Source organism: Betta splendens, chromosome 5 (assembly GCF_900634795.4).
Source record: "Betta splendens chromosome 5, fBetSpl5.4, whole genome shotgun sequence".
NCBI classification, from domain to species: domain Eukaryota; kingdom Metazoa; phylum Chordata; class Actinopteri; order Anabantiformes; family Osphronemidae; genus Betta; species Betta splendens.
This window is the reverse complement of record NC_040885.2, coordinates 3,599,954-3,627,560: the sequence shown is the minus strand read 5'-3', so window position 1 is coordinate 3,627,560 and position 27,607 is coordinate 3,599,954. Positions and strand designations below refer to the sequence as shown.

The window sequence follows — 27,607 nt, the reverse complement described above, 5'->3', positions numbered from 1 at the left end:
GGAATAAAAGAAAAGAAAAAATCTTGAAAAAATATTGAGCCTATTCCATCGTACAATTGGTAGGGGAGTCCCGAACAAGCTTATTTACCTCCCAAGTGATGACTAATTCAGAACGAGTGCCACCTCCCCCGCTCACATTAGCTGGTGTGACCTTTGGAGCTGGAGGAAGAAGACACATCAGCTTGTCTTTGTTGACTTGACTGAAAATATAGATGTAATTAAATTAAAATAGCAAAGCGAACAGCGAGAGGTCTGACATCAACTGCCAGAAACCTTATGAAAAATCAAAGAACTTTCTAATTTCTGGCCATTTAATACATACACAAAGCATTACCTCAGCTAAGTAAATAAGAGTATTCCAGGTAAAATGCTATGTATTACAGATGACTGTAATTTAAGGTGGCAGAGTGCATTTTGCTTAGATCTGTTATTTTATGCTACATATCTGCACAATCATGGTTATGATAAAAACATTATGGATTTATTGATTTTTTTTGTCATATCAATATGTGATATGACATGTGAGGCTACAAAATCAAAATGTTTAAGTAGCTATTTGAAGCTTTAGTAATTGTGAATAATTTGAAGTTCTCAATTAGAAAGGCATACCTGCTGTATCATAATTGGTATGTGAAGTTTGTAATAGTAATAATATAATAAAATAATAATTAATAACAAGAGGGAAAAGAATTAAAGGATAAAAAAAGATATAAAAGAGGCAAGAGTAAATTTTGAGTACATACTGGTCCCCTTTGTCCTTGCTTGTTTGGATGGTTTGCTGGGCTCACCGGTCCCAATGGTGTTGCTTGCCAGAACTCGAAACTCATACTCCACCCAAGGGTTCAGAACTATTACTGTAGCTGTCAGCCGGTGGCCCCCCACCACCTCAGGAACTAGTATAAGACACAGAGCCACTATTAAGAAGTGTGTGTGTGTGTGTGTGTGTGTGTGTGTGTGTGTGTGTGTGTGTGTGTGTGTGTGTGTGTGTGTGTGTGTGTGTGTATAGTATAGTAATAGTAAAGTATAGTAAGTATAATTTCCCCAAGCTGACAGGCGAAATAGAACCTCATCAGGTGTATATAACTTATACTTGTGTAGTAACACATAATTTGTGTAGATAAAATACAAAGAAGGCAGAGACACATGCTAACAGTATTAGTTTTTTACACATACATCATATGATGTTTGGGCTAAATGGAAACAAAAGTTTTTGTTTAAGGTCATAACGCATCATTGGTTCAAACTTATGATCTTTACGTAAAGATGTCAGTAAAAATATTGTACATCAAAATCCTTTTAATTCACAAAAATACAGCAGTATATAGTATTATCCAGACTATATACAGTTATTACACCAGTCATGTGTGGGGGCTATTACAAAGAGGATGCAGCGAAAAATTACCCTAGTGCTACACTACAATACTCAATTACAGGCATGGGAAACAAGCTTCATCATCAGGATATGATCCTTGTTCAAGGATTCCCAGGAGTCTGATTAAATGGTGGTCGATGGTCACAATAGAAATGCATACCATTTGGCACTGGGGTAAAAATTACACCTTCAATTTTCTCACAACTGAGGCAGGCTGTAGCCACCTCCATGCGAATGGAAAAAGCCACAGCTGGCTGGACAGAGTTTACCTGTGGTGACAGCCTGCCACCCGAGGGAAAATGGTGTCCTGGCCTGAATGGTGTATGCCGTAATTGGACTGTGATTATCAGGACCAGGCCTCCAGGAGAGAGAAGCTGTGGTATCAGTGATTTCTTCTACATTGATGCTAGTGGGAGGCCCTGGAGGACCTGATATTTGGCAAAGCCAGGCAGGAAAGAGAAGAGAGATAACAAATACAGGTGGTGGGAGGGAGGGGGAGAGGGACGGGGAGGGAATGTAAATCAGGAAGCGATAGGAAGATGGTTAAGAGAATGACAGTGGTTTTAGCACCTGCAGCTGGTGATGAAAAGTCAGTTCAGTATAAAACCTTTATGAGCTTTTCTGTGAAATTAGACAGTAAATTTAAACTTCAGAGAGAGAAATTACTATTTTCTTTCCATTTCATTCTGTTGCTTCTTTCCTATATCTGTTGGGCCCTAACCAGTCACACTAAACCTTAATCACTACCAAACAGTAAATAAATAATAAAATATTTAAGTGTTCTGAATCTTTAAACAATGGTAATCCAAGATGTGGTGAACAGGGATTTGGATCTGAATAATTCATATGGAAAAGAAGGTACAAACCAACATTACCTCTGACAACCAAGTCCACAGCAATGGAAATGCTGTCCACCTTTGTTTGCACGGCGCATGTGTATTTTCCTGCGTGCTTCAGTTGGATGTTTCGAATCATAATGTCCCCTGCTGAATGCTGCTGTCATTCAACACACGCACAGTCATGCCCATGCACATGAACGTTGATAAGCACCACAGTATGCAACCTGCTATTGTAATTCAGGAACAACGCTGACTTATAAACTAAACAGAAAGCTAATGCATCTGTATCTTGAAAAATACAGTACTTAAGTAATCTTTTCTATGTAAAACAAAAAACAATCCTTCATATCACAAACTGAGATTTAAGCTTTTTAGCATTTAAAGGTTACAGTGGTTGACTGAGGCTGCAGGGTCAAAATAAACCACAGGCAGCAATTTTCTGATCATAAAAAATACAATTGATACAAACAATGCCTGTGTCTGAATTTGTTAGGACCCTTCTAACAGGAGCATAATATTTATGTTCAATTGAATCCTCAGAGAAACCTATTGACCCTTTTTTCTATCATTCCTTTAAGGCCCCTAATAAAATAAATCACACATCAAATTAGGTAGCAGATTTTAAAAAAGCACACTGACACAGAAGAAATAAGCAGCAAGTCACAGTAAGATCTGTGTCTTCGCTATACTCATATTACGTACAAAAATAAACAAGAAACTCTACTGGTATTCAGTACTTTTACTGTAGTCAGAATAACTAAATTAATTACTTGGCTTGCTTACTTTATGTATATGACTTTGATTAACTATATAAAAGATTATCTGGCTCTGTGAGTATTATTTTAATAATAATATTTATTCGCTTTTAGTGTTTTATTGTAACCAAGTGGTTTAGGTGGGGAGGTGAAGGCAAGCAGAGTTGACCTCTTGACGCACATACTGGTGAAAATGATTAATGTTTGTTTGTTATTGTTGTTCTGTTGTTCTAAATGGGTAATTAACTGGTGACCTGTTCAGGATGTACCCTACCTCTAACAGGACTATGTATTAATTTAATTAAAGGATTCTGTGTCACATTAGTACTAATACAGTAGTTGCAATTTGTAGCAGCTCTATGACAGTATTGACTGTTTTAGAAATGCCTGTCACAACCTGTCACAACTAGTAATTGTATTGAGTAGGCTGCTCTATTTAATAGGTAACCTGATTTTTCTAGAAGCTATCATGGCCATATGGCAACATTTTCCACAGTTTGGAAATGGGAAACCTATCTATTCAGTTTTCTTAACATGAGTTTGTTTGCAGACAAACTGTCAAACATACAGTACATTGTAAATAACCTCATTGGATTACACACTTACACCTCCAACCTTTTCGAAAAATCCACCATGATTTCCGAAACGAATGAGCTGCTCGTTGAAGAACCAGGTAAACTTAAGCTCCAGAGATGGATCATGGCTCACTTGACAGGGAAGGACTACACTCTCCCCAACAGTGACATCAAGTGTAGAAGGCAGGCTGGTGATGATGGTTGGCTCTGAAAGACACGCACACACTCATATGTGTCAGATCAAACATATTGCTCTGCTCCCTTTCTCTGAAGCATTATAATTCAATGCAGGAAAGGGCTTTACAAACAGTCAAGCCCTTTCATCATTCTTATGGGCATGTCAGATTCAGTTATTGATGGGTATACAGGACAAGGCACACAACTTGGGCACATGGCTACAATATTGTAACTATTAGATATAGCCTGAGCTTAGAGATTTATCTTTCCTTCATGAGTCACTGTCAATTTTGTCTTCAGCCAGGAAGCTCCCCTTCAGCCTAAAATATTTTTCTAGGAAAACAGTAAACAGCAGCATACACTTCTTCTAGCTGTTTCTGCTCTCTTTTTAAGGCTGCAATGCGTTACAGTGTCACTATGTGGGAGTAAAGCAAGCTTCTCTTATCTGCACTGTGTGAGCAGCAAAGGAGGGAGGTGGAAGCACATGAGAGAGACAAGATGAGAGGAAGATGCTCGGTTTTTAGCATAAACCACTCCTGTTTTCCTCTTGGGGGTGCTGTGATTACTTGGTTGACATTTCCACTCTCAGTACACACATTAAATTAACCATGGCAAATGATCACTTGAAAAGCATAAAGTCCTACAGCAAGTGCAAGCAGTGCAGTCCTTATCTGCAATGAATTTGATGCTTTCATTGTATGGTATCCTTTTCCTATACAGCACAACTCACACGCAAACACACAAACTGTACACTGCCCATGTGATATAAACGATTTCTGATATCAGTCCAGAATGCTATCAGATGCGGGCAATTGTCATACACACAATATACTGTAGGTCCTTATTGCTGACGTTAAATGGTAAGTGATGGCAGTGCACTAAAAGTGCAGTAAAACAAAGGCAGTATTTAACTATCGGCTCTGAATTTAAAGGCTGGCTACACCTTGTAAATACAGAAAGACAAAGAAAATTATTTAGAGGACAGGAAACAGGCTTCAGTATAAAATGTGTCCGGATTGTTTTACTGTAGGAAGCTTTTCATAGCGAGACAAGAAGAAGAACAGAAAAAAGAAATCCACAGGGAAAAGCTCAGATCCTCGGTTAAATGTGTATGTTCCATTTCTACAGCACAAAAAAACTCTTACTACTCTCCAAGATATTTACTGGGTGTTTGCCTATTGGTATATGCTGCCTATTCTCCTGCTGCCTTGAAGGATTCACAGTGACAGTAATAGTGGAATTATGTTGCTTTATTACCCTTATATATTACCCTCGTATCATATTTGACACACAATGTGTGTCATATTGTGTATCATATTTGGTCTTGCTTTTGGTCTTTTTGCAACATGCACTACAATATGTCCTGAACCTTTGCAAAAACCACCACCAAAAACACACAACAATACTCAAGTCATGTTTGCATTAATCTACACAACCACAGGTCAAGTTACACATGGTTTTGTAAAGACAGCTGGAATAATTAAAAATTGTGCTGGGCAGCAATTAAAATCCTAAATTGTGTTAACTGCATGAGTTTTCTGCGAATAATCGCAAGTATGAGTAGAATATTACACATATGTACAGTATTACTACCACTCCCCAGCGAGAGCAACAGTTGGTGCACGCCGTAACGTCGTACATTTTAAAGTCTTCTCCTTTTCATACAACTTGCGTCTTGAGGAAGGCTCACAAGTGCCATCATTCGTTGCAATTGCGTCAAAGAATGAGGACCTGCCTTTGACACTTCACATAGGAAAACATAACTAAACACTACATGATTATATACTGTAGGTTTTGAGTTAACTAACAATCTGTAGTGATTGAAGGCAATACTTATGAGAATTGTTCATCTCCAGTATAATCAAGATTCAAGGAACCACTTTATAATCAAGAGCAATTAAACTGCTAATACCCCCCATTGTTGAAATAATAGGGACATAAGCAAGGTTCACCTGTTCTAATGGCTCTGATGGTTTTCAGGGTGGCTTACATGTTAAACACTTTTTGACAGGTATTTTTCAGCATTCATATAGCATCACAAAAGTCAATTTGAATAAACTATTCTCCCTTGAAACAAATTTTTATTCAAAAAAATTTTATTTCAAAAAAGTGCATGTAAATTACTCAATCACATGGAACATCTGACAACTGATGAAAGAAATGTTAATATATGATGAGGTAATGGAAGCAATTTAGAGAGGGTGTAAACCAAAACCCATATAATAATAATAATAATAATAATAATAATAATAATAATAATAATAATAATAATAATAATAATAATAATAATAATAATAATAATAATAATAATAATAATAATAATGCCTATTTATTCTGTGAAAACATAGGTGTTTCTCCGACTAAAGAAATCACATGCAAGGAATCAGTTAAATCTGTAGCAGAAGCAGCATGTTTCATGCCCTACTACCCATCAAAGAATAAGCCCCCCACCACCACCCTGCCCCTCACCCATTGATTGGCTGAGGGGCAGGGGTTGTAGCATTTTCATTTCACATTGCGTGATAACGCAGCAATAACAGGAACATCAGCAAAAAATACAACTACAATAACATTTAGCCTTTTTTTAGTTCACTTCAATTGTACAAAGACTACTGTTTTTTTCTGTAGAAAGCCAGAGTGATCTGTGTAAGGCGGAGTGAAGCATTGGCATACATCAGCAGCAAGCTCTACTCCAGGCTCTCGCTGCATCCTTGACAGATGTTGACTTTAAAGCATTCATAATAAATGAAATCTGTCTTTTATAATTCAGCAGAAAAAAAGAAACATGGCTTGATTGTGATTTAGAGAAGACAAACTTGGTCTTTAGGTTTTAAAAGATACTATTAAGCATTATGTATTCTGAGATAGATGTTTTAAAAAGCACATCTTAGTTTTAGCAACAATAAAGCATTGTTAAAGTGTTTAAAGAGTTTTTCAAGTTTTTACAGATCAATTATATGACGAAGACAATAAAATGGATTGCACCTTTTGAAAAACAGAACTATATACTACCTAAAGTGAAGCAGAAACCTTTTCGTGCAATGCTGCTAGTAATAGCTCAGTAGTGAATCTAAAGAAACATAATGGCAACTATCTGACTCATCCAAATGATTGTATGTGAAAATTTTACTCTGCTAAAATACATGCATATCTACACTATACCAAATTCCACACATCAGCAAACAAGAAACATCTTAATAAAAATACAACAAATACCAATGACAAATGAACTGTGCAACGTCTGAGAAAACAGGGTAACAGTGAGGTAATAGTTCACTGACTAAGTCAACAAATCCTCCCTAGGACCTCAAGGAGATGAGAATGCTGTCCCCTGTGGAAACAGCCCAGAAAAAATAGCAGTGCACACAGAATAAAGCCACTTCATGCAGTGCACTTTATATCCAGCTCACATTCATTTTTAATGAAGTATAATAAGTCACAGCACCAGAGGAGAAATGCAGTCTACAACAACACTAGGCCTTTTTCACACGGCATATCCTCTGACTCTACACAAGGCTTAAAGGCAGTGAGCTGAAGCACCTCAGCAAACAGGCCTTTGTCTAGCAACAACAGCAAAATGAAAAAAAAATGCTTGCTCCTCCTGCTTTTAAAAAGGCTTTGTGTTCAGGTTATCATCTTCAATACGGCCCAAAATATATTTAAAAGTTGAATTATTTCAGGTCATGTGCAACCAAATTGACAGTAATGAAATATAACTAAAAATAGGAGTAGAATACCTTTAACTGTGATGCTTCCTGTACTGCTTGCCACCCCAAATTGGTTTCTTGCCACACAGGTGTAGAGGCCTGCGTCAGATTTGGTTGCATTCCATATCCGAAGGCTGCCGCTGTCCAGAATAGTGACCCTGTGGTTACAAAACCAAATGACTTATAGTATATACCTCCTGTTCACAAGTGCACTTGAAATGCATACTGTAATGGAGATGGAGGCAGCAGCAATCATGAGGGACTAATACAGTGCTGAGAAAGTTTTTCGGTGTCTAGGTAACTGCTTCTTTTTTAAAGACAATAACAATGAAAAATAGAAATGCATTTTATGGGTTGATTAATTCAACACATGAGTTCAAGATATTAGGGTAGTGCCCTTTATACAATGGCCACAAGTGCTTCAAAAAAGGTCAAAGAGCCCTGACGGAAGTTGACATTTTCTAAATAACAAGCAAAAATGAAAACTGTGCCCTTGAAAGTGAGGTACTATTGGAAAACAAGGGTGTCAAAGAGCACTGAATTTTGATGATCTGAAATGCTCTGCTGAATCTGCAAATTGTACATGAAATGGCATCGGGCTGATTGTGGAGGGAAAAAAATAGTCGGTGTGGTCGGTGAATTGCTACTTTCACCTATGAGTAAAAAGAGTCAGAACAAATGGATTTATCCAGTGTTGCAGGCCTTTTAGAGGTTCAGGCAAATCAAAGATATTGCTCAAGGGAGAATAAACAGGGAGGAGTTAAACTTATTTAATTTTAGTTCTTTATACTGAAATTGTTTTACAGTAGAATTAATATACAATAGGCATAGAGAAAATATAGTCAGTGAATATAACAATGAGATAAACTGGCAAAACACTGAAATCAATCCAGCTTTGTCCAGTCACTGGTAGGATTTGTTGATATCAGCCACTTCTTCTATCTGGCAATGGTACATACTGTGCTGGGGTTCCAGTATTCTTCAGTCTCCAGCCTTGGTGGGTCTGCTCCCGTGTTATTACCCCGCCACTGTGAGTACACCTTGGATGGTTCAGTGGAGAACATCCTGTCTAGGCTCCTGGTTTTAACTTCTCTGGTGTATCCCTTTAGCTGGGTAGCCAGGGCTGTGAGCCTTCGCTTGACAGCCTCCAAAGCCTCAGCTCATATTGTACTTCTTAGATACTGTAAGTTTTATTTTTTTATCATGCCTTTCTGCAATTCTGATACAGTAGTTGGCTTACTTCCTTGCTCTCGCTTCCTCGCTTCTTTGTTGTCTTGATCTTAGTCTCCAACCTCTGTTTCCATGGGGGATACTGCACCTTATGAATTGTGTTAATTGCACTTCAAGAATTACACTTGTTGGGCTATATGACAGCAAATTGTTCTTAGTGATGGTCATAATTGGTATGTTTGTAGTGCTGCATTAACATCTTCTAGCAGACTTTCAGAAGGTGCTTGCTTATTCTTGGTAACTGGTCTCGGGGGTTAAAATGGACACCTGGTCCATCTTAGCCATTATCGTCATTAAGCTCTGTTATTACTAGGGCTTAGAACCCAATCTCTGATTGTGGGGAGTATGATGATATTTTCACATTGACCTGGAGTCTTGGCTTCCCGTAGCATTTGTACTTTATCAATCTGTAGTTGTGTCAGCTCTCACTATTGTTGTTGTGTGAGCACATTGCACTTGTGAAATGCAGCTGCTATAGTAAAACATGATGTAATATTTCCCCCCATTTTCACCGTCGAGTGTTAAAATAACCTACTTCTAGGTTATGCAGAATGAAGATTTTTTTTTATATAAGCATAGGCGAGAGAGAGAGAAAAAAAATACTGAAGGCATAGTGGCTGAGAATGACCACCAGTTACATATGGTACACTGCTGTATGGCTAATAAATTCAAGGAAATTGGCCAATTAAATGGAAACGCTGTGTTACAACTAACTATAATCCTGAGCAGAATAAGTACAATAAAAAAAATTAATATACATTTCTTACTGCTGCTGCTCTGTGTATAACAAAACATAGTCTGACTAATCATTCAAAGAATAAAAATACTAGTTGTGAATCACGTGTTATTACACACATTAATTACAGTAGGTAGAGTAATCAGCGAGAGTGAGAACAAATTACATTATTTTAACTAGAACAAGCTCTGACCCACTTTAAGCCAGCCATCACAGGGCTTGAAGCAATATCGCATAACTAAATACCTCCATTTGTGCAATGTGCTCTCATTATCCACAATCCCCTAAGCCTTAGGGACAAGATAGCTATCATGTGATTTGCGCACCATGCATCTCCTCAGTGGAAGATGTGTGGCGAACGAACAAGTGGTGCTGCATGTGAACACAATGGCACTGTGAACACAATGTACACTTCAGGTAATTCCTTAATCTGTTTTTTTCTCAGTTTACTACATGATCTACTTGTTTGTATCTTTATAAGACTGTCGAGGCCTTTTCACCAACATACTTTTTTATAATTTTAATATAATTATAATATAAGATAATGGAAAAGATGAGAAGAATATAAATACTGTACAGTAGAAGTCAGTTGAGACAAAGCAGTGGTGAAAAAGAGACGAGAGGTATTAATGCATTTTAGTTTGCTCCCTTTGTTCACCTGCGGCTGAGACAACATCTCAGTGTGATGTGTCCATTTATGTGAGAAGACTTTCTCCACCTCCATCCCAAGAAAATGCAACGGAGCCGGTATCAATAATTCACAGGTGAGGTGAAATCAACTGCCCCTCCCATCTGTTTCATATGGGTTTAATGACAGGACAATAATTTACCAAAAAGAAGAAAACAAAGTAAAGAAGAAAACTTAAGAACATAAAGATGTGTAGTTTCGGTGAGACAAACTGCAGTGTTGATCCTTCCCGTGACAAGATGAAAGACAAAAATAACATTAACCATCATGAGCTCTGTGAACTGCAAATTGAAAGAAAGACCCTGCTCCAAATTTTGTTTCTATTACTTTACATTATTGTGAGATGCTATAAACAGATGCATAAATTGCCTTTTTGTAAGCTCTCTCACAATAAAAGAAAAGGACTTGAAAGCTGGGCTTTGATGTTTCATTCAGATATATTCTTGTCTTTGATGTGTTTGATACTGTAAATTAATAATTGAGAAGAAACTGTCACAATTCAAATTATGAAATGCAAAAAAAAAGTAGCAAAAAATACTGTTCGCAAGCTGGATTAAAAATTAAACATGCAAACAATATGCGTAATCACAGATCAGTTCCTGATAGTTCTTAATAGCACCATAAATACTTAGTGACTCTGAGACATCACAGCTGATTGGTAGCAGGACTGCAGCGTGCGTTTTTATTTAAAAACCAGTGTGAAAAAATGAGGATTAAGATTCTATCACTAAAATTGCTCAACCAAAGGACCACAGGAAGAGCTTGCATTGATTTTACCAAATAATTAGTCCCAGCTAAACTTCTATACACAAAGCTTACTGCATCAGTGCACACACAGCCTGCTTAACATCGCTGATACTGGCTGCCAAAAAAGGTTAGTGGCGATGAAGTACTGCAGGAATTACGTTAGACAATGTGTTTGCCTGTGTGTGTGTGTACACTGCAAAAGATGTATTTTCTACCAATAATAATTCCTATACAATAATAATTGTATCAAACCTTCAGCATTGAAGCAGGAGGGTGCGCATGTAAACAAAGAGGCAAAGTCGACACAAACTGCATGGGGTGTAACCTACAGTGCGTTAAGGTGGCTCTCAACTGCTTTGAAAGCCCTGATTTGTATTGGAATGAGGAGCTCTCGGAGATAAACTGAAAGGTTGTCTCTCTAAAGACTGGACAGATGAATGGCCTTATCTGAGGCATAAATCTAGCCCACCTGTGCAGCATACACCCAGGACACCAAAATCTTTTAAAGTCATTAGCAACAACAATGATGGTCAATTAGAAACCAAAAAGCTGATGTGCCATTTGTTTTTCTGTGCTGGTGAAAAAGAGACACCTTGGCATTTACTTTTGACAATTGTTCAATATAGATGTAATTGATATTGATTTTTGCCAGATTCAGTGACTCTTAGCTTTCCAATGGATCATTAGCTGCAGCAACTATCAGAGACTGGACTTACAGTGGATCATTAATTTGATCTGAGTTGATTGGAATGTGTACATTATGAATGAACAAGACAAACCAAAACCCGGATTAAATGTAACTTTACTTTATGTACTGTACTGTACAGTGCATGACTAAATTACATTTTTTAAGTCTATTCTTTTTATGGTCCATCCCTTATTGGTTAAAGGATATCATGCATCATACATCAAACTATACTACTATAGTTCATTCTTAGACTTACATAATTTGATCATACTATCATAATTTGATCATAATGAACGACACGTTCAAACATAAAGCTATTTCTCAGTACACATGGCAGTTGTACATCCGTAGGTCGCAAATGTATTATTGACTTTGTTGTCTTTGACCTCAAAGGAGTAATAGTTCAGTTACAGTAAGTATTCCATAAGGAAACTGTAGCCAGAACTATCAATATACGATGGCTCCCAGCGTTGCGGTAAGGTAGTGTCAAAAACACTCTCAAAAAATTCTTTGTCAAAAAATAACTTTGCTCACTTAAGAACAGGCATCAACATAAAGGCGAAAATAACTAATGGAAATACATGGAACAAAGCACCACATAAAAAAAACTTGAAATCCACACTGAGAAATAATTTTGTATGAACAAGAAAGCATGTGGGGAGGTTAAATACTGTAGACTGGAGAAGAGCACAGGCAAAAACAGAGAGTCTTAATTGAGAGATATAGCAAGAACCGTAAAAGAGACCTTTAATATGTCAGATGGAAGTAAGGGTGCTGGGACAAAGTAGATACACTTAATTTGTAATCTTACTGACATCAATTATTTTCAGTGGACAGTTGGCCCTTTCCACGAGCTTCCATAAAATGCTAATATCTAAAGACCCTCACAATATTATACATTAGCTGTTTCGGTGTGAACCTCCCTGTTGTGGTGCTTTAATTGGGTTTCCCATCACTTTACAGTATCAAAACCAAGAAATAGGCACAAAATACAAATCTGATACAAATATGTATCAGATTATAAATATGTGGGTCAGTATTTTTTAATCTAAATCATAACTCAAATGTTTGATTACTTCAGCTGTATGAGACCAGAGACAACAAATAAGGAAGGTTACAATTGTAATTACATAAAGGACCAAGACAGGACATGCCAGTCAGCTTTTGTAAACTGGAATGAAAAAACAATGTACTGAGTTTAACCTGATTTGTGTAGTGAGTGTGTTGTGAGTTTGGAATGTTATAAATCCACAAGGCAATGGAAGCTACAGTATTAGTTTAGATAGATAGGTCAGTTAGCCGCCTATTACTGTAAAAGTACTTAAAAGTACAACTACCCAGCAGGCACACAACTGACCTTCAACCGACCTTCAAAATACAACCGTCCGTTAAAATATGGTTGAAAGAATGTCAGTTATTTTTGTGACATTGATGTAACATTGAAACAACGTTTGATCAACGTTGAATCAACGTTGCCCCATTAACTTTGATTTTGAACTTTGACCTTTCAAAATCAACACAATGCAATGGTCATTGAACCATAATATGACGTTGATTCAACTATGATTCAACACTGAAATGCCTGCTGAGTGATATGAGGTGGATAAAAAAAATCTATGCTGAACAATATTAAAAATGCAACACAGGCCACAATCAACAACCTCATGAACTGTAATGTAAAGAAGGTGTTGCACAGCGTAAGGTCAAACCTGATCCTGAACAGTGGTTTGTGAACAAAAAAAGTTCAAATAATAATAAAAAAATAAAACAAACTTATTCTAATATTCTTTTTCAGACATACACCTAACACTGTTGGGCCCCACGAGGATCATTTTTTGTACAATGCTTGCTGCAATGCAAATAAACTATAGAAAGCTAAAAGTCTAAGGAATCTAAGGATATGTGCCAAAGCATGTTAGCTAGTACAGGTGAGTTATGAACTGAAGAACGACAAACACTAAGCTAATTGCTAGATAAATGTTTTGTATAAACATTTACATATCGTCATATAAAGTCAATACTGGCAAACCAGTCCCATTATCTATTATTCCTACATAGGAAATTGGCCAGTCATGCTTTACTAACGGTCCCCCAAAGATCGTATAAAGCATCTTATTGGCCAGACATACAGTCATGTTATTTCCACAAAAACATTTGGATGATTCTGACTGGTAGGCAGTCTGACAATCCCGTGTTGGTGTTTTTGGACCAATTGTATAGCTTCTAATGAGTCAAATGAAACAAAAACCACAGTCAGTTGTTGCTAGGCAGAGATATGGCCGCACAGCCACCTGCCCCCTCTGGTGGCCCCCATATCTCATCTCATGCAAAACTTTGAATGTAGCTATGCCATTTTCCAGAAGACCTCCAGAAAAAAGGCTTGGGGTCCAAAGTAAGTAGACAAAGTAAGTATTATTTTGTAATAAACTTTTTATAGCTACTGTAGTTGTATTAATGAAGTGGACTGATTGAAAAGGCCTTAATTCTCTCCTGCATATTGTGATTGTATTCATAATCATATTGTGAAGAGTAGAGGTTTATCAGGATAAGCTGAAGAAGGGTTTTTTCTGTTAGTATTTCCAGAGCATTGCTTTAATCACAAATTGCTCTCCTGCATTCACCTGACTCATTCCCCTTCATGAGATATTCACCTCTCTGAGGAATCCCTTCAGGAATAAAGAGCACACACATGTTCCACAGGAAATTATCAGAGGAACCAAGATGGATTACTCATGCTGTGTTGGCGGATTCTTAGTTTGAAAAATGATACCAGGCACGGTCTTCCAGATAAAAATAATCCCAGTGAGTAGTAAAGGGGGGTAAAGAGGGCCATGAACAAATCTCAGCAAACATCTCAGAATTAACATTTCTGCTTTGAGATTTATTTGAGTTTACACAGTCAGCAGCAGTTTTTTGGCACAATCTCTTACCCTTCCTGTCACTCAGCTGGTGGGAAAAAGCTAATTGAGTGAATGTGCAGTCTGACCTTAACTTTAGTACTGACACATTCTAGCAATACATGGTTTTATTTTTTTGTGCAATCCAAAAGAAACCAATTTGTACCAAAGGTACCAAGGGACAAAGCACCGACTACAGTTTATGGACAACTAGTACAAATGTAAAAATGTGTTCTTTAATTGGAAAAGTGCCATTGTGTTTAGATGCTTTTGTGCACAACGGATCATACTGTAGCGGTATGTATACATTCCCTAAAGCCGAAAACATGCTCCTCTTTGAAGTAAAGTGGCATCTGAACATGTCAGATCTGTCATCATTTGCAATGGACATATAATAAATGTGGCTGTATGCCAAATGTTAGCATTGTGTTGCTGCATCTAGGACTGGCTTCCATGCGGAATTACTGCATTATACTTTCTGACTATGTTAAACACAGTAAAATTGCTGCACTGCAGGGAGTCACAGTGATGTAGTTGTTAACACTGTTGCCTCGCAGCAAAAAGGGCCTGAGTTTAATTGCTTGAATAGATACCAGGTAATGCTATGAGTGAGTGAGTAACTGCATTGCAAATTCATGCTAAATATAGAGCTGTCATAAATAAATAGATCTGTGAAGATTATGTGTAAATATCAACCATCAACAAATCTGACAAAACCCAAACTCTTTGAAATAAATATGACATGAAATACCTTTAAAAAATGTACAGTACAGCAGTACAGTTTGCATGTATATTCTACACACTGTATATGTAGTATTCTGTAAATATATACATATACACAGAATGAGATAACAATCACTGAGTAAATCCTGTCAATAAAAAAACCTAATGTACACCAAATACCAATTAATCATTACCCAACCACAGTGAGTAATGTGAAAATGATGGGTTACTTGTTTATCTTTTCAAAATGTACTGTATGTGATGATCACAGCAGCCACTGTTATGGCAAAAATTGTCTCTTCCTTATTTCTATGTCTCTTCCTTACAGAGGCAGCCGGTAAAAGTGTCTACCCCCACCGTGTTTGGGTTTCAAATTTGCCGCGTCAGTGCCGGGTTTGTACTGCGGGAGGAGTGTGTTACGTCCTTCTGGCCTGTAGGTGGCAATTGACTCCCACTTTTGGTCCTAAAACATCGTAGTTGCTTACGTCATATACCCTCTTGTAGAACGCCCAATGATCAGGTCTTTGGTGGCCTAGTGGTTAACGTGCATGGACACAATGTTTTTTTTTTGTCCGGGGTTCGAGTCTGGGTGGAAGCAGTTTTTTTTATTTTAATTATTGGAAAAACAGCGTCTCATCATCATCATGTGATCACGAGATGACAACGTTGTATTACTTAGTGCATGTATCGCCAAGACCATGAACCGCTGGTCGCGTTATAGTATGAAGTTATGAACGTAAGTAAATTATAGTAAATTATGGCAGTTTAAAACCGAAAATAGGAAGCTGAACGGTGCGCCCTCCCGCGTGCAGCGTTCGATTTGTGGCAGACAAGCTACTGTAACCCTGATTTCTTGCTGTTGGTACGGGCAATTTTCTTTACGTGGAATGCTTCTTTAATGCACCACACGGCAAGACAGTACGGCACATGTACACTTTTTTCTTTACGCCGCTCTTATCCAACGCGCGTCACCTTTTTCCTGTCCCCCGTCAACAAGGACAGGTAGGAACTAATGTTGATGACAAATAAAATCACAGTAGCTGAAATGTCACGTTTCCCAAACATAAAATAAAAAAAAAATAAAAAGGAATACTAACTAAGGTTACACTACTACAATTTTAAAAAGTGAATAAGGATGATCTAGACCAGAGGTCTGCCACCGGTAACACCCACGTTTTAAATGAAAAAAACAAACACTGGGAGCCGCGGAGGGCGGCAATATTATATTATTTGAGAACATTCAACATTTGTTTTTTAATCCAAAGAAGACATAAAAGTCGGGGCTCAGAGATCTAGCCGATGATAAAACATTGTCAAGGCATCGACAAGGACAGCTAACTCGCTTTTCCCTGCTTCAAACAGCTGTTTTAACTGAGAGCAACCCGTGCGGCATCACCGGTCAATCTGTAAACGTATTAATTTTTTTTTGTAAATAAAAATAATGTTTGCCCTGTTCAAACCTGCACTTCCATTCAACAGACGGACATGAAAGAGGGAATAACGAAATAAACAGCTGGTTAACTTCGTAGGAACACCTTGTAGTAGGAACTGGTATATTTAGAAAACCCAGTAGTCCTAGTGTTAGGTGTGTGAACTGGGGAGGAGACGGCAACAGCGACGGAAGAGCGACTGAATAGAGTTGATGTCTTCCCCGCTGACAGGCGCATTCATTTGATAATGCACGTATCTTGGCTGACAGTTCAGTTAAAAACCACACTGAATCTTTATTAAACCGTCCCTGAATAACAAATATGAACTGCAGTTTCTTCCTTGATTATCCATGATTATTATGAAAGAAGCGCAAATCTTCGCCAGTCCAAATTGTGCAATTAATACTGTGTTTACAATAAAGGTAATAAATAATAACAATAGTATTTTCATTTTAAAATGCACTGCATATTTTAAACGAATGTCGAAGTGCTACAAATAACTTAGATCAGAAAGCTACGATAAATACATACGTTTATTTTTGCAGAGTAAACGTATGTAGAACAAACTACTTGCTGCATTAATGAGTCTTAGACCTGCAGCTGATCACGCCGCCCGACGCTGCCCAGTCTCTCACAGAGCTTTGTCCCGGAGCTGAGGTATTTCTCACCTGCTGATCGAGTAGTAGCAACACATTAGCATGTCTCTGCGCCTCTACGAAGGAGGGGGAGGGGTGTGTAGATTTCCTTTGCGACTGTGAGCAAACATGAGACAAGCAAAAGCTTGGTCGAACTCAGATCCAAGTCATCTGAGTACGAAACACATCACATATCATTCAATCTCGTGTTTCATTCGAGCGTCAGTCTGGAGCTCTCTGCTACGACTGCTGCCCTGCGACCCATCCACGGATGAGCTTCCATTAAAAATTAAAAGCAGTTTTAGCAGTTTGTTTTTCGTTTTTCTCTAAACGAAAAAAACAGCTTAAAATTCAAGTCCGTGTGTTTTTGTTAAAAAATATTTTTGTTCGATTTATTGGTTTGTAATGCGGTGCTTTTATTCAGGATAGATGGACGGATGGAAAATCAAAGTTTTGAAACATACACGGGCCGAATAAGTCACATCAGCCACTCTTTCAGTTACAATGACACGCACAGTCAAAACAAATTCTCGCTACATCTCGTGCACCACTGCCCCGTTCCTCTCGTAGCCCGCATTTGCACATCCATACATTTGCGTATTGGTCACTCTCTGTCTGGACACATGACTCCGAAACACGTCACATGTTTGTGTAAGAGATTGATGTCTCCACCAAATTATATGCAGAGGTAACGATAGAACGACTTTTTGTTTTCCGTTTGTCTCTAAACAATAAAACATATTAACTCCAATTCCATGTCTTTTTGTAAAAAACAAATATTTTTGCCTGTTTTATTGGTTTGTAAGGCGGTGCTTTGATTAATATCCGTTTGCAGCTCAACGAAAGAGAAATGAAAACGCCGGTGAAAGTGGCTGGATGGACGGATGGGAAATGAAAATGTTGAAACGTACACTGGTCGAATAAGTCTCTCAGCCTCAGTTACAATGACACGCACAGTCAAAACAAGTCAAACTGCAGTTCTGCAGACACAGAGTAAACGCGTAGGAACAAACATGTTGCTGTAATGCGTCGCTGTAGATATGCTGATTTCTGGCGTCCTGTCAAAATTACGACCGACAACTGCTGTAAAACAAATACCTATGATTATTACGGTTATTTACGTAAAATCTACGACTATTGGAAAACATTCATTAACAAGTTGTGGAAGTTTAAAACCTAAATAAGCGGCTGTAGTCGCAGATGGACTGCACTCTACGTCTTTACTTGCGCATTCAATTATATTAAATAAACCGCGACGCATAATGATGGTATTATGTGAAGTCAATGTGTTGTATCGGATGTTAGAGCGGTAATGTGTACATATTTTTAAGAGACGCCTTCTATTTAAAGACACGAAAAAGCTGAGGAGAATAAAAACAAGAATGTGTTGCTGCTGTGGCGCTGCCTGTTTTAAACCACACAGAACGATTATAACTTCGCAGTGAACAGAAAATAACTAAGCCATCAACAAGTTGTTGCCCTTCACACTCCCCATGTTTTAGCACACAACAGATACTTAATAGTAAAATAGGTCTGGTGTAATATATGTGTGTTACAGGTAGAAATGAACAGTCGGACCTCAGTTACGCTGTAGTGCTTTGGAGGCTTCTAATCAACGCTGCGCCACCTGGTGGTGAAAATGAGACTAGCGTCCTGATTTTTTTCAGCCTGCTGCAGGATTAAAAATCTTTAGTCAGCGACGCACTCGCTGCGCCGTGGCGACGCGGCGGTACTGCAGTAAAAACCCTAGTCACTTTGAACCGCTGCCACTGTATTTCTATGCAGTTATTATACGAGTTATGACTTATGTTCTGCAATTAATATCTTATGTTTTGTCTTACTGTATGCATTTGACATTTCACCTAGATTGTTCAATGGTTGTCTCTGCCTGATAGACTCTCAACTCTAGCTCCCAAACCCAAGGTCGGGGAGTTGTGTCTCTGTCTGTTGAGACTTGGTGCTCCTTTCTCACAGATAGTTGGACGTCAGCGATGCAGGTGTGAGAAAGTAAAAATCTTCACACACACTGCGACAGGGAGGAGATGGTGCATGTAATTTGATTGGGTTAGAAAGACATTCCACCCTTTAGAGAAGCTAAAAGGCAGAAGCAACTTTAGGATCGTGGGCTCTTTGCATCACACCTTCGTGGTGTGTGCACTGATCTCCCCAGCTGGTTTTTGGTTTGTTGATGTGCACGATCAACATCCATGCTTTTTATTTGCTTTCCCCATTATTTTTATTTTCTTTATTATTTCAATAAATCGCACAAAAGGACAACTCTCTCATCTACTTCTTTATGGAAAATTTCCACCACAGAAATTGGCGTCTACGAACAGGATCCCGCGGCAGGTCGTCTGGACGGTGTGACCAGGGACGATAGTCCTGAGGACTAGGGTCGCTCAGCCTCCAAACCTCTACAGACATTCAGAGCTGGGAGGACTGCTCACACGTCTGGATCGCCTCTGACGAGATCCACGAACTCAGATTCAAACTCAAATCCTAATTTGGCTCGGCTCGGTGAGAGAGATTCCTTTCGATTCGGGAAAAAACAAAAAGATTGGAACTTTTATTTTTAATTTAGCTGAAACATTTCAATTGGTTGAAAAAAAAAGGAAAGAAATCTTCTGTTTGGTTGAAACACTAAATTTGATTAGGAAAATTAATTAGATCGAGAAAAAAAATCCCAATATTACATGTTCTTAATTAGGTGAAAGTCTGCTCTGGGTGGTGAGACGTCGGTTGCTAAGGGTTGGCTCGTGGAACCGAGCTTCCGTCTGTACTGAGGATACAGACATGTTTTTTTGATCTGTGCGTGGTCCACACGTGGGGGACTGAGTATAAAAGACGGCTTCTGAAAGATGGAGCGCTTTTGCAGAGTGAAGTATTTTCAAGATACGAGGGACCCGGGCCTAGAGGGGCCTAACGTTGAGGAAATACTTCGGGAAAGGCTCTGTCGCCAGATCAGGTTGGTTCCCTTTTTACGGAGACGTCCGATAAAAAGGCATTTTGGGAAGGTTCCGGCCGGAACACACAAAAAATCTAAGGCAGGAAACCGCCGGACTCTGAAAGACGGGTTCGGGGCAATTTGAGTCTTCACCACCAGACAGCAACCGTACAAAACTAAAAGTAATTATAAAAGTAAAAAGTAAATATGGTTATTAGTGCGTTTCATGTTTCCATGAGTGGGAAACTGGTTATGGGTTCAAAAGGAGAATCGCTTTGTGTAAGGACATATGCACCTTAAAAGAAAAATTAGAGACAAAAGAAAATACTTGAAAAAGCAAAACTATCAAAACTAAAGCCCTAAAAGAAACAAAAGATGAGAGTAACAGGAAAAAAGGAGATAACAACTCTGGGGAAGAATTGTTTGCACTCGCCACACACACACACACACACACACCACACACACATCATGTTAAGAGCAAATGCTCCCATTGTTTCTGCTCTCTATTCTAATGCAGAACTGAGCGCGATGAGGGTAAATCCGGATCTGGACTCCTTTCCCACCATCAGCAGAAGAACCGAAGGAGAAGAAGCGCCTGATCAACAACCAGAACAGGGTGGAAGCTCTGACACCACAGCAGCTGGAGGACACAGACCACAGCATGGACGCCTCACAGACTCCCACAACGTCTGCAGCCATCACGTTCTGGGCTCATCAGATGAACCAGCTACTACAAGCCCTGCACCAGCATGAAAGGACTGTGTCTGAAGCTTCTGAAGCCGTGAAAGTGTCATACACGCGTGTGTGTCTGACAGACACCTGCTTATGACAATCAGCAAAGGAAAACAAGGACAGAGCAACAGCAGAGAAGACGTGCTCTGACACAGACACTGGTTGAAACAACAGGAGAGGCTTCAGACGTGATCGGCCCAAAAGAGCTGCAACCGAGGATCCAGGAAAGGTCTGTCATCGAGGAACAACTGTCCCATTGAAAGGCTTCACCCGCTGGCGCTCACATGAGACTGATGGTTGGGGAAGGAGGAAGGTGACGGTTCCTTTTCACGTGACGTACAAGACGGTACCGCAAACATACACACACATTCATACACGCAATGAAGAAACACGCTTACAGCTGATACACGCTCAAATTCATGTTCATGCTTATCTGCTCGCAATGAAGAATCGCTTTTTGCTCAAAAAAATCCCACAGAGTGATTTTAAAATGATGACAAACAGCTAAATGACAACTGCTGCATGACTTTACAGTCTGATGGGTTTAAACTATTTTAACTTGCAACAAATTCAGTAATAAAATCCTTCATGTTTCTAAAAATACTTGTGCACAATATAGGTTTGTCTGGCCAGACTAGAAGACTATAGGAAAACAAAACAGACTGTAGAAAAACAAAATCAGACTATAGAAAAACAAAATCAGACTATAGAAAAACAAAACAGACTGTAGAAAAACAAAACCAGACTATAGGAATAAAACAGACTATAGGAAGACTGAGACTGACTGAAACAGACTATTAATGACTATTAAAGGGAAGACGACTATTAGAGAGAAGTAATAATAATTACTGTACGTACCAGACTATTAAAGAAAAACTTACTGTCCACTGTCTTATGCAACATCTGACAGCGAGACACCTTGAGATTTATTGTTGCTTTCAAATTTATGCCCAGTTAATTTTTAGGAAGAGGTCTTGTGTAGTTTAGGTATTTGATTGGTTTCCACTCCAGACGGAGTGCAGGTTACATCTACAGACATTCTAAATAATCCCTCTTTTGTTGGTGTTAACTTCAGCTCAGCTGTGCTCTTATCATTGGCTGCTGAGGGGGGGCTGTAACTGAGGCACTCACACAGGCTGCATCACAGCTTGTTTATGATTTCACACACACACACAAACTGACCTCAACTTCCCTCTTTTGGGATGAACAGGTCTGCGCTTGCGATTTCTTTTACTAACGAACAAAAAAGATTTTTGATGTTTATTCTACAGCTCCACACGTCCCTCTGTGAAAACATGATGGAGACAGATGCAGGACGTGGGTCCTTTCGTGAACAGATGTCAACGGGGTGGAGACTGGTGAACGACTTCCGACCCCATGTGACGTATTCACCTACTTTGCATACTTTTAGAAAACTTCTTTTTATTCTGCCTGTCATGTGCAGCAAACAGTGAACTGGGTACCTCCACATTCTAATGACACACATTACACGCTTTTGTTTTTATTTTCATTTCAGAGGACGCTCTGACCCAACACTCAGCCTTACAGGAAGCCCTGCTTCCCTGTGACTCACACACAGACATGATGTAGGTTCAATCAGAGGATGTGAACCAGTGGTCATCACACCTAAATCTGACCACAAACCATGTAAACAACAACACCCTCTTAAAGGAAGCCATAGATGGCGTTACTGCAGACACCACTAAGCTACTGAAACATTGGATGCTACAGGCCACAAAGAGAGCCTGTCTAAATCACAGTTTGTTCAGACAAAGGTTATTTTCTGGGTCATTGTAATTACAGCTGATGGCAAATCCATCTCACCCAACAGAGTTGAAGCAATTTGAAACCTGCCTAAACTGTGCACGTATAAACAGCTTATCTTTTCTAGGTTTTCGTTCTTATTGTAGGAACTTCATTCTTAACTTTAATGTCTTTGAGGCCCCACTCAGGGTTCTGATGCAGACGTCTTCATCGTCCACTTCTTGTCTCACGTGGACGTCTGAGGCTGAACAACGTTCACTGACCTCATGCTTGCTCTTCAGGCTCCTACTTTGGGTCTTCCTGATCTGACCCTACGCGACCTTTTACTCAAACAGTGCATGAAAGATCAGGTTGTACGACTTCTGTTCTTTTGTCCTCATACTGTGTCTTTGATTCTTTTGAAAAACATCACATCTTTCTACAGCTCGACGGCTTAGATACAACACCACCTTACTCAACATGCTGAACGTTACTATCAAGAGGCCGTCTTGAAGTCTGGCACTTTGCTAAGACACTACTCTGCTCAGGCTGCAGAGTTGATTGTATTGACTGAAGCTAGTAAACTAGCAGAAGGAGAGTCTGTTACCATCTACACAGACTCACAGACGCTCTGTGGAAGCATGGGAAGCTTTGAAGTCTGATTGCAAACCTATCTTACATCATGATTAGTTTCTGCTTTGCTGGACGCTGTCCTGCCACCTACAGCTAATGCTGTTTGTAACTGTCCAACATCAGTGACGACTTTGTTTGTGCCGACATGCAGCTGCAGACGCTGCTGCGAAGGTCACTGCCCAACAACCCCTCCCTCTCCTGATCCTCGTTTCCTCTCCTGATCCTTGTTCCCTCTCCAACTCTCTCTATCCTTTCCTTCCTCTCTCCCTGTGCTTTAAACATTTTCTACCTCACAGGAACGCAGACTCTGGCAGACGAATGGTTCCACCTGTAGCCATGGAGTCTGGTTTGGGCCTGATGGCAGCCGTGCCGCCCAAACACCTTTTCCCCACAATTCAGATTTCCAACAGGTGAAAACAGGCGACAGGACCACTACACCATCCAACGAGGGGACTGGCGATCGTTAAGGAGTTCAGGAGGAAGCATTGGGACTCAAAACGGTGGCGAGGTTCCTTCCACGTCCTTCTGACGACCAACACGGCTGTGAAGATCGCAGAAAGAGCGACTTGGATCAACTCCATCCAGGAAGGTCCCGGATCCAACAGACGACCCTCCATCTACACCACACGAGAAAACCACCACTGACGAAAAGAACTGAGAAGGACGACCCTCGCTGTGCTCACACACGCACTGAGGCGAGGCTGCGTTGACCGTTCAGCTAAAGGTGTGAGCCAAGCGCCGCCTGAAGCTGCGCCGATGAATCACACTATCAGACCATACATCTACACACACGCTCCTGAGAAAACACACACACGAGCAGCCTTGAGTTGCCAACGCTGGACGACGTGTAGACTCTTCACATCACGGGGAGTGACAGTGACTCAGACGACATTGGGAGGAAACCTGGCGGTGATAACGAATCCCAAGTGTCTCTGTGATCAGATGATCACAACCGAAGAACCCCAACGAACTGTCAATACTTCAACACACAGGTTGGAAACAATCTAACGCTACTGTTCAATAAGAAGAAGCATATTGTTACAGACATCAATTGTAACCTTGTTGTGTTAGACATTTTATGTTACTCTGATTATTGCCTTGATCATATGATGTTTCTATGTAACTTTACACACTACTTTTGAATGAGAAAATTTCACAACAACAACGACACTGAGTTTAAATATCCTGAAGTTGACTTGGTGTTTAATTTGCTCACAATCACTTTATTCACTGCTACAATTAGTTTTATCCTTCATTTACAGATGAAAGACAACACAAGAGGCAATATGCATCATCATTCTGGTTAAATCCCTGAATCTCCTATTCGCTCTAGACGCAAATGTACAATTAAACATCCGAAAGCATTAAATCTATCTTAAGAATATATGAAACAGAACCCCACCGGAAACCTATGGCTATCATACATTAATTGTCTTTATTACATTACTAGTGAATGGCCGTAGACACGTTGTTAGCAGAGAAAAGAGGCGTTTGTGTTATGTTTGGAGAGGCATGTTGTACTTACATCCTGAATAACACTGATTCTAATGGTATTGTGGCGAAGGCGCTCCACGGCCTTCAGAGTCTCAGCTAACTCTGGTATAGGTTCTTTCCCTTGGAATTGGCTAGACGAAATGTCTGGAAAATGGAAATCTGTTCTCATGTCCACAGCTGTTTCCTTTATCATTGAGATGGCTGTGATTCTCTTGTTTGGTTTTTGCGTTATCCCACTGGTTAGAGGTCTCATCATGCGTGCGACCTCAGCAACACTCTCGTATCAAATGACACAATGCACTATGTTCAAAAACCCCAACTCTAATTCACGTAATGACTTTGACAATGGTCTTAGGCTATCTGATCACAAAATATAATCTGATACAAATATGATTATGAGCTTATTTTCTTCGCATGCCAATACAGAGGTTATTCTTGTATAACTATCCACCAAAAACAGCTCCCAACCTTTTGTCCCTTAGTTACTTCCATTTTATGTGAAGGTGTATTTTGAATCTTGATGAGTTAATACCCTTATTGTTTCATTTGCAAGGATCTTTTATTATTACAGAATGTGATGTTGACAATTTTTCTTCTTAGTGGTTGATTAATGTGTAATCAAAAGGGGGGAGTGTTATGGCAAAAATTGTCTCTTCCTTATTTCTATGTCTCTTCCTTATTTCTATGCAGTTATTATACGAGTTATGACTTATGTTCTGCAATTAATATCTTATGTTTTGTCTTACTGTATGCATTTGACATTTCACCTAGATTGTTCAATGGTTGTCTCTGCCTGATAGACTCTCAACTCTAGCTCCCAAACCCAAGGTCGGGGAGTTGTGTCTCTGTCTGTTGAGACTTGGTGCTCCTTTCTCACAGATAGTTGGACGTCAGCGATGCAGGTGTGAGAAAGTAAAAATCTTCACACACACTGCGACAGGGAGGAGATGGTGCATGTAATTTGATTGGGTTAGAAAGACATTCCACCCTAGTCGGACAGAGAAGCTAAAAGGCAGAAGCAACTTTAGGATCGTGGGCTCTTTGCATCACACCTTCGTGGTGTGTGCACTGATCTCCCCAGCTGGTTTTTGGTTTGTTGATGTGCACGATCAACATCCATGCTTTTTATTTGCTTTCCCCATTATTTTTATTTTCTTTATTATTTCAATAAATCGCACAAAAGGACAACTCTCTCATCTACTTCTTTATGGAAAATTTCCACCACACCACACATACTTTAGGCTAGTGATTCTTATTCATTGGCTACAAGATCACACACAGGGATGAAGTATCATTCTAACATCTTAATTTAATATAAAAAAAGATTATAAATTCATGAAACCCTATTTAGACCTGGCACTGCACATTGACATGGCTAAGCTCCACAGAGAGCCAGACCCTCACTTCACAAGCTGATGATGTTCAATTCCTGGCAAATGAGGAAAGTAGAAATGGAATTTAAACATACCTTAAACAAATAATACTTTTAGCAGATATATGTCACTTGCTACATAAGAAGAATAACAAGAATACGAGGTGAAATATTATTAATACATCTTTTTCCAATTAGACTTCAATAATTTCAAGACAGAAATTTACAAATTCAGGCCCTGAAACATTCACAATACTCTCCATCAAAAGCATCGTAGAAAAATGTGTAAAAGGCAAATTAAAGCAAAGTTCACTGCTCTGCCTCTTCTGGAGTTTGGATGTTCTCCTGACACTGATTCTTTCTGGAGTGCATCTGGCAGAGCAGATGGTGCATAAATGGAGATTACTCTTGGAGACGTCTCTTCATTTACATGAAGCAATGCTTATTTGCTCTGCCAGTGTAGGTGAGCTATATAATATGCAACAAGGGACAATGTACATACCAGTGGGTCTTGGCTAGAGTTTAAACTTGACTAATCCAGCTTCAGCAAGTGTTACTCCTGCATCAGATTAATGAACCAGGCAACATCCATCCTACATATTGAAAACACCTCCAGCTCAGCATTAACAGACTTAATTAGAATTAACGTAAAGCTACAAATGATGATTTCCAAACTGCTCAGGGCACAAAATGAGTCAGAGAACATCATATGAAAGTAATTCTTTATGGTCACCGATTCCCCAAATTCCCTTTTTCTATGTATTTGTCAAGTGTGGCTAAAGTAAAAGACAGAATTAAATAGGTCCTCAAAATCCAAGTGTAGATGGTAAGTTACTGATAAAATGTGAAATATGGGAATAAGCATTGGCTGACATTTGAACAAATCTCTCAATGGCATTTCATATCTTCAAGTAAACTGTGCAGACTTTAAACCATTGGCCCATTAGTATGTCCAAATGTTTGGATGTAACCATTTTGAGTTTGTATTTTGTTTCTTTTATGACACGGGCCCCCGCTACACGTCAGGACTCCCGCGGCGACGGAGGAGGAACTTGGACGTCAGCCATCCTGATTGGATCACACAATAGGAGGGGCGTGACCAAAAACACGGTTATAAAAGCCGCCGTGACCAAAGACTCGCCCCTTGTTCTCTTCGACCCTCTCCCTGCCCTTGTTCTCTTCAATTCTCTCCCCCTTGTTCTCTTCGACCCTTCCTCACCTGGAGCTTCCCCTCTGCACACCTGGAGCCTCCACCGCAGCCAGCAGCTGAACCGTGGACATCGTCACAGAACGGGCCTGATCACCCATCTACTTCCAGCCACCCGGCAGGAAACCGCCAGCTTAACCGCCTCACTCGCTGCAGCATCAGCTGATCACGACGCGATCACCGTGACGCACACCTGGACCGGACCCTACTGCAACAACGCAAGCACGCACGCACGCCACCCCACGCCGGATCTTCCCACCAGGATTAAGCAGTAAGGCAGAGG

The 27,607-nt window shown here is 39.6% G+C and overlaps 2 protein-coding genes across 10 annotated transcripts in view; one reads left to right on the top strand and one right to left on the bottom strand.

Annotated features, from left to right (window-relative positions):
- The window catches only part of LOC114856382 (contactin-4-like), a 193,867-nt gene that overhangs the window by 5,846 nt on the left and 160,414 nt on the right, over positions 1 to 27,607 (bottom strand). For 4 of the 7 annotated variants that reach the window (XM_029152285.3, XM_029152291.3, XM_041070738.2 and 1 more), the window contains 6 exons: positions 7,456 to 7,583; positions 3,573 to 3,748; positions 2,248 to 2,368; positions 1,642 to 1,800; positions 744 to 893; positions 89 to 159 (listed from right to left, as the gene is read on the bottom strand). In XM_029152285.3, the coding sequence (XP_029008118.1) occupies positions 89 to 159; positions 744 to 893; positions 1,642 to 1,800; positions 2,248 to 2,368; positions 3,573 to 3,748; positions 7,456 to 7,583 (805 nt within the window). The remainder of the gene's footprint in view (positions 1 to 88; positions 160 to 743; positions 894 to 1,641; positions 1,801 to 2,247; positions 2,369 to 3,572; positions 3,749 to 7,455; positions 7,584 to 27,607) is intronic. The other 3 variants (XM_029152288.3, XM_029152289.3, XM_029152287.3) reach the window with 3 other exon arrangements.
- Positions 18,977 to 27,607, top strand: part of LOC129604081 (protein NYNRIN-like) — a 448,396-nt gene continuing 439,765 nt past the window's right edge. Inside the window, exons 1-2 of one of the 3 annotated variants that reach the window (XM_055508819.1) lie at positions 18,977 to 19,716; positions 20,661 to 22,085. The gene's annotated coding sequence lies outside the window, so the exon portion shown is untranslated. The other 2 variants (XM_055508818.1, XM_055508816.1) reach the window with 2 other exon arrangements.